At 17.1% G+C, this 12,237-nt stretch overlaps 6 protein-coding genes across 6 annotated transcripts; 3 read left to right on the top strand and 3 right to left on the bottom strand.

Moving 5' to 3' along the window:
- Window positions 1-14: 14 nt before the first annotated feature.
- On the top strand, window positions 15-1,790 carry PGSY75_1243500 (putative vacuolar-sorting protein SNF7; the record flags this gene model as incomplete). The annotated part of the gene is made up of 8 exons (XM_018786992.1): window positions 15-80; window positions 203-289; window positions 509-735; window positions 1,001-1,109; window positions 1,268-1,325; window positions 1,434-1,469; window positions 1,578-1,630; window positions 1,746-1,790. 8 exons carry the CDS (start codon window positions 15-17, stop codon window positions 1,788-1,790), a joined length of 681 nt encoding a protein of 226 aa, XP_018640857.1.
- Window positions 1,791-2,622: 832 nt separating this feature from the next.
- Window positions 2,623-3,954, bottom strand: PGSY75_1243400 (hypothetical protein; the record flags this gene model as incomplete). The annotated part of the gene is made up of 1 exon (XM_018786991.1): window positions 2,623-3,954. The coding sequence occupies one exon, from the start codon at window positions 3,952-3,954 to the stop codon at window positions 2,623-2,625; it is 1,332 nt and encodes a 443-aa protein (XP_018640856.1).
- Window positions 3,955-6,095: 2,141 nt separating this feature from the next.
- On the top strand, window positions 6,096-6,462 carry PGSY75_1243300 (hypothetical protein; the record flags this gene model as incomplete). Its single annotated transcript, XM_018786990.1, has 2 exons — window positions 6,096-6,269; window positions 6,397-6,462. The coding sequence occupies 2 exons, from the start codon at window positions 6,096-6,098 to the stop codon at window positions 6,460-6,462; spliced, it is 240 nt and encodes a 79-aa protein (XP_018640855.1).
- Window positions 6,463-6,871: 409 nt separating this feature from the next.
- On the bottom strand, window positions 6,872-7,123 carry PGSY75_1243200 (hypothetical protein; the record flags this gene model as incomplete). Its single annotated transcript, XM_018786989.1, has 1 exon — window positions 6,872-7,123. One exon carries the CDS (start codon window positions 7,121-7,123, stop codon window positions 6,872-6,874), a length of 252 nt encoding a protein of 83 aa, XP_018640854.1.
- Window positions 7,124-8,151: 1,028 nt separating this feature from the next.
- PGSY75_1243100 (putative zinc finger protein) lies at window positions 8,152-8,892 on the top strand (the record flags this gene model as incomplete). Its single annotated transcript, XM_018786988.1, has 1 exon — window positions 8,152-8,892. The coding sequence occupies one exon, from the start codon at window positions 8,152-8,154 to the stop codon at window positions 8,890-8,892; it is 741 nt and encodes a 246-aa protein (XP_018640853.1).
- Window positions 8,893-9,637: 745 nt separating this feature from the next.
- Window positions 9,638-10,546, bottom strand: PGSY75_1243000 (syntaxin, Qa-SNARE family; the record flags this gene model as incomplete). The annotated part of the gene is made up of 1 exon (XM_018786987.1): window positions 9,638-10,546. One exon carries the CDS (start codon window positions 10,544-10,546, stop codon window positions 9,638-9,640), a length of 909 nt encoding a protein of 302 aa, XP_018640852.1.
- Between the last annotated feature and the right edge of the window lie 1,691 nt (window positions 10,547-12,237).

The following is a 12,237-nucleotide window of genomic DNA, read 5'->3' as shown; positions in this document are numbered from 1 at the left end:
TGTCGTATTTTAAAATGAGATTTTGGTTTTCCAAAAAAAAAAATAGTCCTGAATATAGTGATAATAAAAAAAAGAACAATGTAAGTGTAGTTAATATTATTGCTTACATTTTTGTTTGATACTATTCTGTATTATATATATATATATATATATATATTTATACATTTATTATTATTTTTTTTTTTTTTTTTTATGATTGTAGGATGAAATATACAAAGCTATTTTAAAAAATAGGGAAGCAATAGATGCTTTAGAAAAGAAGCAAGTGCAAGTAGAGAAAAAAATTAAGGTAAACAAGTTTATATTTTTTAATAGATCAATTTAAAAAGAAATAATACACTTTGTATTGATATACATACATATATAATATAAATGTATATGTATATCATTAAATATGAATATATTTAATCTACCACCATTACATAATTAGACACACATATATTTATATTTATTTTTATATTTATGTTTATATTTATATTTATGTTTATGTTTTATTATTTTTTTTTAGCAACTTGAAATTGAAGCAAAACAGAAAGTTCAGAATAATCAAATGAACAGTGCCAAAATATTATTGAAACGAAAAAAATTGTATGAACAAGAAATAGAAAATATTTTAAATAATAGATTAACTTTAGAAGATAATATGATAAATTTAGAAAATATGCATTTACATAAAATTGCAGTTAGTGCATTGTCTTATGCAGCTAATACACACAAAAAGCTTAACAATGAAATGTAAGAAAAATGAATAAATATAAATAAATAAATAAATATATAAATATATATATATATATATATATATATATATATATATTGGTTATATGTTTTTATGAGTTATAACAAAGCCATAAGATATTATAATAATCATATATACCTTATATATTATACTGATTACCATTATATAAAAATATTATATTATTATTAAATATATGAATGCAATGGTTTACATATATATATATATATATATATATATATATATATATATATTTTCTCTTTATAGTAATCCTCAAAAAGTGGAAAAAATTATTGACACCATACAAGAAAATAAAGATATGCAAGAAGAAATTAATCAAGCCTTAAGTTTCAACCTCATAAATAACGTAGATGATGTAATTATATATTTATTATAAATAAATAAAATGATATTGTATTTTTCTTTTCATTTTTTTTTAAATAATTAACAATTAATATGTTGATAATATATATATATATATATATATATATATATATATATATATATGTGATATATTTTATTTTTATTTTTTAGGACGAAATCGATAAGGAACTCAATTTATTGAAAGAGCAAAGCTTGGAAGAAAAACTCAGTAAAATTATTATAATAAGCATAAAAATATAATATATATATATATTAGATATATATATATATATATATATCTTTTTTTTTTTTTTTTTTTTTTTTAAATATTTTTCAGGTGCTAAAGTTAATAATATACCCCCAATACCAAATGGTAAGAAGAATTTTATTTTTATGTTTATGTCTTATAAACTTATCATTATTTATATTTATATATTATGTAAATTTTTTTTTTTTTTTTTTTTTTTTTTATCATTCTTAGAAAATATTAATATTCCAAATAAGCAAAGACAAAATATAAACTTTAACGAGGAGGTACAATAAAATGATGCCACACATTTCTATGTTTATATATTATTATTAATTGTATGTTTTATTATTTATTTTTTTTTTAATATTTACTCATGTAAAATTTTTTTTCCTTTTATAGTCTGATGACGAAGAATTAAAAGAGCTTATTGGAGAAATGACCTAAATGTTTAGTCACCTTATTTTTTTTATTTTTTGAAAAAAGTACACATATAAAATGTTACAGATTAAAATAAATATATATAAGATAAATAAATTTTATGTGGTTCATTTTTTATTGTATTTTTTTTATATTTCCCAAAAAAAAAATTTTTTTTTGAATTCCAAAAAAAGTTTAATTAAATTTTTATTTTTTTCACCTTTTCACTTTGTAATTCTCATATTATATACATATGTTTATTTATCTTTTTTTTTGTTTTAAATTATAAATAATGAACTTATATATATATATATATATTTTTTTTTTTTGCTTTCTTTTTTTTTTAATTGTTAATATATACAAACACATAGATAGTAGTTGCTGCTAATATATATATATATTATATATATATATATATTTATATATATGTGTTTATATATTTATTTGTCTTATATTTCCATACATTTTGAAGTATTAGTTATTACATTAATTATAATTCACTTAAAAAAAATTATTATTTATAAAGTTTATAAATTTTTTATTTCTTATAAAAGATAAGCTTTTATGATTATATAACCCATCATAGTTAAAACAAAAATAAAAAATAAAATAAAATAAAATAAAATAATAATAAAAAATAATAAAAATAATAAATGAGGAGTTTAAAAAAATATAAAAAGGAAATTTCTTCCAACATTATTCATTTTAATTTATACGTTTTGTACAAATTTTTATTTTGTACTATTTCATTTTATTCGTTTTAATTTTTCTTCATTTTTCTTTATTTTTTTTTTATTTTTGGAAGCTTCATAAAAAAAATAAAAGACAAAATGAGCATGATATATATTATACCCCAATTTCAAGAAGCTACCTTTTGTATTTCCATAATTTTTTTTTGTATTTGTTTTTTTATTCCACTATATTGACGTTTAATTTCACTCATAAGTTGAATTATATATTTTAGTATATTTTTCAACAAGATTATTTCATTTTTTTTTAAATAATATTCAAGCATTTTTCTGCTTTGAATATTATCATATTGTAATAATAATTTATATGTACTAATAATGTTGTTTACTTTTATTATATAAATATTAACTACATCTTCTATTTTTTTATTAAATTTTTTATTAATATCAAATATGTTTAATTTATAAATAATTTTATATAATAATATGAGTATTTTTTCATTTTTTTTAACTATCTTTTCATATTCTCTAAAAACATTAGATTCGTTATTATATGTTGATAAGTATGTTTTTTGTTCGTTCTGCATATTTATGTTCTTAAAATTTAAATGTTGAGTATAATTATTGTTTATTCTTTGGTATGATTTTTTTTTTTTTTTTTTATGGGTATATTTTTTGAATGTGATATCTTTTAGAGTTATGTCGTCATTGTTTTGTTTTTGATTGCTATCTTTAATTTTATTTACAAAATTATCTATAATCATTTTTGAATCTTTTGAATCATTTCTTGTAAACATAAATGTATTCCATATATCATCTTCCTCATCACAATTATATATATTGATATTATTAAGCTCATTATAATTGTTAGATATATTCATAAATCCATTCTTATAACCTTTTAAATTATAATTTTTTAAATAAGTATAATTACTTCTATCTACACATTTGTATATATTTGGATCATTTCGTTTTTTTCCAAATTCTATTATTTCTGAAATTTTGTTATTTAAAATTTTTTCATTTTTATTTAACATATTTTCGAAAATTGTTTTTTCATTATTTTTGCATATAGAATTAGAACTATAATTAATTTTTTTTTTCTTTTGTTTTTTCTCTATATCACATTCGTTCCATTTATTTGGTGTTCTTTTATAATTCTTACTGTACTCATTCCAATTAATGTTATAATTTTGTAATTGTTTTTCTTTTATCTTATTTTCTCTCTTTTGATTATCTTGTATATTTCTTAAATAAAAAATGAATTCATCTTCAGAACCAACCATTACATGGGAAGTATCTACATAATTTTTTTCTTTGTCTTTTTTTTCATGTCCATTTATGCAATTTATGAATATATTTATTTCTTTTTGAAATTGAAGATATAGTTCATTAGATAGTTCTGTTCCCTCTTCTATATTTGGATTCATATCAATCCTATTTTCTTTCTGTAGACATTTTTTTTTTATATTTAAATGTGCATTATTAAAACTGGAAACCATTATTTTCCTTCTTAATATAACACATATATATATATATATATATATATATATTTATATTTATATATATTTATTTATTTTGTACATAAAATTAGTGTTAGAACAATTTTAATTATTGCTCACTAAACATTTGTTCATATAGTTACTTTCATTTTTTTAGTATAATAAAAATTTCTTATATATACACATTTTGAAAAATATATTTACCTACCTATTTTTTTTTTTTTTTTTTTTTTTTTTTTTTTAAATATTAGAATAATTTTTTCTCTACTCATAAATTATAATATTTTATAAATAAAAAAAATCCTTCATGCGTCGTTATATATTAAAAATTTTTAACACATTACAATTAAGTACACATCTACATATAAATAAATAAATATATATATATATATATATATATTTTATTTAAAATTAAAAATTTTCTATATCTAATCTAATTATTAAATAATATTTTATTTTTCTAATATATACATATATTTTTTATAAAATGGTTGAAAATATATATACTGTATGATTCTATCATTTTATTAAAAAAACAAAAAAAATAAAATAAAAAATAAAAAAAAAATCATAAAATTATGAAATAAACATATTTTTGATAAAAATTAAAAAAAAATTAATTATTTAAAAATTTTTCATTTTGTATTACTAGAGTAAATTATAAAAAAAAAAGAAAAAAAAAAAAAAAAGGATTGTTCTATTAAATATTAAAAATTCAATCAAAATAAATTGTATGGAATTTTAATTTTCCATATACTTTTAGAAATATTATATATATAAATATATATATATATATATATTCATTCTACAAAAAATAGAAAAAAACATTTTATTAATTTTTATATAATTTTATAACATGGGGTATAATATTTAAAAACACATTTTCTGGGTTGTCCTCCTTAAAATAAAAAAGAAAGTTTACAGTATATGTAGATATAATATAAAATGAGAAAAAAACAAAAAAAAATAAATAAAAGTAATTAAAGTTGTACCTTATCATTATAAGGAGGAAAATAAAAATATATAATTCATATCAAATAGAATATATAAGAGTATAGTTACTTTATGATATATATAAATATATTTTTATGTGTATTACTTTATTTTATATATTTAAATGGCTCCTTCATTAAGTCTCCATGAGGACAAGTTTATTTGTTGCACACATATAAGTAGAGAAAATAGTTCCTATTTTTTTATATATAAAATAATTAAATAATTAAGGGATATCTGGAAAATTTTCAACAGGATGTAAATTTCTAAATGAAGATAATTATAAAAGTACAAACCCCAAATTATTACCACAATATATTAATTTCATATGACAAAAAAAAAAAATCATTATGTTGTAATAACGTTTAACATATTTTTTATGTTTACACATATATGTTATATATATTTTTTATATATCTACCATATGTGAGTTTTGATAATGTGTGTCCAACTGTTTTTACGAATAATAAAAAAATAAATAATAACAAAAAAAATATATATATATGCAATATAAAGGTAAAAAATATATGTAGAATAAAAAGAAACATATGTACATATTATAATTTATCTATTTTAATATTAGCTTAATAAATTACACGAATAGCTAATTTGCAATATATCACAAAAAAAAAATAAAATAAATAAATATATATATATGAACGTTCAGAATATATTTCATAATTTTTATCAAATGGTACTTTTTTTCTCTTTTTGCATGACCAACTGTTATATAGACATACTATTTTTTTTTTTTTTTTTTTTTTTTTTTCTACACCAAAATAGCTCACTAGAAAGCTATTTGGTAATATAAAGATATTTTGGAATATTAAAAATATATATTAATAAATAAATAGAAATATATAAATATATATAATAAAAATAATAATGATAAAATAGAATGAAACATATTTATAAGCATTCTTAATATTAATAAAAATATAATTACTCAAATTCCTTATTTTTCTTAAAATATCATGTTATAATTACAAATTATGATATTTAAATTTTTATATTTATGAATTTAATTTAGGAATAATAACACGATTATTTATCTATTGGTTTAATATATTTTATTTTTTTCTCCTTAAAAGTTTACTTCTTGTCCATTTATATATAAATAAATAAAGAATCATACTTTTTTTTTAAAAATGGAAAGTAAACATTTTTATGGTGATCATATGACGCATGAGAAGGTTAGGGAATTGTTAGATTCATCAAATGTTACTTACGAGCAAACTCCTAGTTTCTTTAATGGTAACATAATATATTCAGAAAAACCAACAAGAAAAGATAATCTAAAATATCGTATTGAGTATTTAAAGGTATAATCAATTTAAAAATACTAAATATTTTTATTATATATATATATATATTTTTAATATTTACACATTATCTATGTCATATTAATTATTTACAATTTTCTTCTTTTTTATTTTATAAATTTGTTAGGATGGAACAGCAATATATTACAAAAGAAGAGTAGGAGACTTTAAGAAAATTTTCTGTTGTTTTTAAGATTGATTATGGATATAATATGTATTTTGATTTATACTACATTATAATATAATATTTATTATGATTATTTATTTAATTTTATTTTTTATCTATACAAATTAATATGATAATTTGTATTTTATGAATATACATTATGATCTTTACTTTACTTTTTTTTCTACGATATATGTCCTATTTTATTATTTCATTCTATATATGTGTTTCCAAGAGTGGATTACCATATAACGATTTTATAATAAACTACTATTTAATTTTTCCATATTAAAAATTTTGAGGGTCTTTTAAAATAACACTTATATCACAAAATATTTTATTTTACATAACATATATATATATATATATGTCTACAAAAAAAAAAAAAAATAGAATAAAATTTTTATTAAGTTCTAATGTATTATATTGAATAGTTTCAAACACAAACATCAAAATATAACAATAAAAAATATATGGAAAGCCCTATATTAATAGATGCTATGAAACATAAAATAAGGCTCGTTTTAATACTTTGTTTTGTTCTGTTTACATTATTATAATCAAATAAACAAAAAATACTTATAAAAGAATATATTTCAAATAGGAAAAAAAAATATGGAAAATATTTTCGGTCTAATATGGAGTTAAAAGGTTCTAAATCTACAGAATTATTTTCAGTAGCATTCATTTTAATGAGTATAATATAAAAATAAATTCACAGATTATATTTCCTTAATGTAGTCTTCTTTGATTTATGTGTTAAGAGAATGATTATCTTTTTAACTATTATGATAATTTCTTATAAATATCAATAAAATAAATATACAATACTTTTATAAATCATAGATTATATCAGCTACATAATTAGTGCTACGAATACTGTATATTATATTAGTATTAATTTTTATCCTCTGTATAGATTCTTATAGATTCATAAAAACTTTCATATTCCCTTTTGTATATTTTTTCAATAGTATACACCCACATATATATTTATTTAATTAATAATAATAGTTTATAAACAATATAAATAGTAAATCAAAAGAAAAGTATTATTTCTTAATATTTATATAGTATTTTTATATATTCTTCGTATTTTTCTCTTCAGTATTATATGAATAAAAATATATTTTTATAACTCTTACACAAAATTTCAAAAATAAAATAAAATAAATGTTAAATTTATTTGATCATCTAAATTTAATGATATAAAATAAAATTAAAAATATTGTATACATTTTTATATATACATTTATGTGTTTCTTATTTTTTCTCATTTTTTTTTTTTTTTATATATATATATTCAGGACTTTTACATATTTAATATTACAGCATGAAAATATGATACCATTAAAAAAAAATAAAATTTCAATATACATTTTTTTCGTTTTATAAAAATTAAAAAAAAATATATATTATGTTTTATTTATAAGAAATATAGTACCTTATCATATATCTTTTTTTTTTTTTTTTTTTTTCTACCCAATACAATTGTATATTTATATGTACTTAAAAAGTATGTAAATTACGAGCTATTCCATATTTCGTTGTATGAATAATATAATTATATATAATATATATAATATATAATATAGTTTCTTTTTCTTTTTTTTTTATTTGATTTTTATGATGAGGCTATAAATATAAATTAATAAATATATATATATATATATAATATATAAAGATAAAGCGTAACAAAAAAAAAAAAAACTAAAAATGAGCAAAAAAAGAAAGAGTTATGAAAATGATGAGGACCTTTATGATAATAAAAGGAATAAGAAAAATGTTGCTTCAAGTATTGATAGTTATGGAAGAAAAGTTTGGGATAAAGAATATTATCAAAAGAAGGTTGATGAAAAAGTTGAGAATGATGAGGATGAATTAATATTAAAATTGTTACCTGATTTAAAAAAAAAATCTAAACTTGAGCCACCTCCACCATCAGAAAGAAAATTATTAGAAGAAAGAAAAGAAAATTTATTATTAGAAAAAAATTTAGGTAAAGTTCAAATTTTAACTCAGAAAACTCCTAAAAATGAACAAGGAGGTTATTATTGTAAAATATGTGATTGTGTGCTTAAGGATTCACAAACATACTTAGATCACATTAATGGAAAGAATCATAATAGAATGTTAGGTTATAGTATGAAGGTAAAAAAAGTTACTTTAGATGATGTAAAAAAGAGATTAAGCCTTCTTAAAGATAAGAAACAAAACAAAACAGAGGATGTCGAAAAAGATCCATATGAAGAGGCTAAGAAAAATTTAAAAGATATGCAAAAAGATGAAGAAAGGAGAATCCAAAAAAGAAAGGAAAAGAAGATGCTAAAGAAATTAGAAAAGGAAAAAAAGAAAAACGAAAATGAAAAAGGAAGTGAAAATGAAAATGACGATGAAGAATCGGAAAATATGAATATGATGTTCAAAGAAATGGGACTACCGACATCCTTTGTATGAATATATAAATAAATAAATAAATAAATATATATATATATATATATATATATAATATTTTAATTTTTTTTTTTTGTATGTAATTATTATTAACATATCTGACACCTTGCATTTATCAATATTTAATATTTGTTTGTTTTGTGACATATTAATATATTATATTATATAATTATTAATTATTATTTATTCATTTCATTTTCTTCTTTTTTTTTTTTTTTTTTTTTTTTTTTTTAAAGCTATTATAATTTTCATATCTTAATGATTTAAAAAACTTATTCACATTTATTTTAAATAATAAATTTTATAAAGTTTATAAAAAAAAAAAAAAAAATATACATATATATAATATGTTGTTGAAATATACATAATTTTTAAAAATGTTTTCCAACATTACTATTTTAAATTAAATATATAGAATAAAACAAAAAAAAAAAAAAAAAAAAAAAAAAAAAAAAGAAAGGGAGAATTAAAAATATAATACTGTTTGTTTTCTTCACATATGCATAAATTAAATATATTAATATTTATTAGAACTAGCTAATCGGGCTTGTGTCGGTAGAGAAAAAGAAAAAGAAAAAGAAAAAAAAAAAAAAAAAATTAATCTATAAACTAGCTGTCTTAGCATATATATAAAAGCTAGGTGTTATATATATATATATATATACATATAAACTAGCCATTTTTGTGAATTAATAATATCATAAAAGCTTACCCACATATATATATATATATATGTTCGTATAACAAATCAATATAAATGTTTGATTATAATTAAAAATAACAAAACAAAAATTAATGTCGTAAGGTATGATACACATTTTTTTGCTATTTTATCATTTTCTCTTTTTTCTATAATTTTCAATTTGTTTATTCCTTTTTCACTTTTGTCCAACGATGCTTCCATATTATAATCTATTTGATCTAGTAAGGATCCTTGATCAACTAACATTACAGATAATTCTTTAAATATTGTGTGCAAATCTACTACAGTATCAGCAATTTTTTTTAAGTCACTATTTCTTTTGTTCATATTAATTGAAGAGTGTTGTTGTTCTTCTTGTTGGTAGAGTAATTCATTTTGTTCATTGAAGTTTTGATATTGTTGAAGGTCATCATATGCATTAGACATTTTTTTAAATTCTTTTATATAACTTTTTTGATTTTTATGAAATGTTTGTGATAATGATTGTAGTTGAGAAAGTAAGCTATTTTTAGCATTATTTTTAAGTTTTTCAATTATATTATTTTTATCTTTATCATAATCTTTTGAGGACACACTTTGAATTTTTTGTTCACAATTTTTTATTAAAAACGTTATGTTTGAGGATAGTTGTGTTATATTTTCAGTCAGACTTTCATCATTATTTAAAGCATTTAAAAGTTTATTTTTTTGTAATTTTTGAAGTTGTATTATTTTTGTTTTCATATTATTTATATCTTCTGAACATTCTTCAATTTTTTCTATCCAATAAGGAGGTAACATACTTTGTTCTTGCATTTCCAAATCTTCATTTTGATTTAATAAATTTTCTTTTCCTGTATCTTCATCTTCATCTACTTTTTCATATGCTCTTAATTTAAATCTATTTTTCTTTTTTTTTATTTCTCTCCTATAATCGAAATATGTATTTGTAATATTTCTATATATAACTTCCATTCTTACTATAATCTTAAAAATATATATATATAAATATATATATATGTATATGTATTAATAATATAATAGTACTTTTACTATAAATTTAGTTGTTTTATTATTATAATATATGTATTATTATTATTTTTACACCTATTTTTTTGAATATATTAGGTGTATTCGACTATGTTTCTTCATTTATTTTATATTTTGTAAAAGATATAAATCATATATATAAATTAATTATATATATGAAAAATTATTTTATTTGAATTTTTATTCATATATATATTTTTTTTTTTTTTTTTTTTTAATGCATATATTTCTCACATAATTATCATCACTATATTAATATATAAAATATATTAATATTTATTTTATTTATTTATTTGTTATTTTATTTTATTATTATTTTTTTTTTTTCTCGTACAGTAAAGATATAAAGGATGCACATTTTCTTCTTAAAAAAAAAAATGAATATGTTCAAAAATATTTTTTTAATGTATGATAATTTTTTCTTTTACAATTAAGCACATTTTGTATGAAAATATATTTTTCCATGTTTTGAATAATAATTTAAACAACCATCATAAAGAAATAAAATAAAAAATATATCCATCACATATATATATATATATATATATATATATAATATATTTTTTTTTCATCAGGATAATCAATGAAAAAACTAAATTTTTGTATTATAAAATAATTTGAGAAAAAAAAAAAAAAAAAAAATATGGACATACATATATTTTTAATCCAACGAATGAAATAATTGAACTTTGGAATAAATACTAGTGCAATTAAATATTATAATTTTAATAATACACCATTTTACTATTTATAAAAAATTGGAAATGTTGAGGAATGTATTTTGATATTGTAATTTTTGACACATGAGATATTCAACTTAAAGGAACACATTATTACCATATATTAACACATAAATATATGTATATATATATATATATATATATATATATATATATATTTATATATTTTAATTTTTTCATGTATTCATACTCAAATATAACTTTTTTTTTTTTTTACATATTCTTATGGAATATTCACATTCATAAGTAATATCCATCTTATTTGATTCTATAGAGATATTAATTTATTTTTATTATTTTAATTTTTTTTTACACACTACATACAAGAAAAAATCATAAAAATTAAGTGAATGTATTAAGATAATACCATCCCTATAAAAATTAAAAATTACATTATATATATATATATATATATATATATTAACTTAAAAAAGGGAACGATTAATTTTTAATTTATTATTCATATTGTTGTTTTCGTAAAGGTTCCAATTTATTTCCAAAATGATATATAAATAAATAAATTAAGGATAGGATTTTAATTAAATTTTTTTTTTTTATTATTTAACCATACAACAACAATTTTTACAATTAAATACTTGTAATGTGTTATATTATATGTATTAATATTTCCACCTATATAAATATGTATAAGTATATTTATTCTTATAACACATATATAAGAATATATTTTGAATGTTCAAAAAAATTTTAAATTATTATAATATTTAAAAAATTAAACAATTTAGAATCATCATAATCTAAAGAATAGTAAATAAAAATAAAAAAAAAAAAAAAAAAAAAAAGTGAAAAACAAAATGGAGAAGTGAAATATATAATTCTACATATAAAGTTTGATATAGAAATAAATATGTAGTA

This window comes from Plasmodium gaboni, chromosome 12 (assembly GCF_001602025.1).
Source record: "Plasmodium gaboni strain SY75 chromosome 12, whole genome shotgun sequence".
NCBI lineage: Eukaryota > Apicomplexa > Aconoidasida > Haemosporida > Plasmodiidae > Plasmodium > Plasmodium gaboni.
Note: the sequence above shows the minus strand (reverse complement) of the source record. Positions and strands in the feature narration are given on the sequence as shown.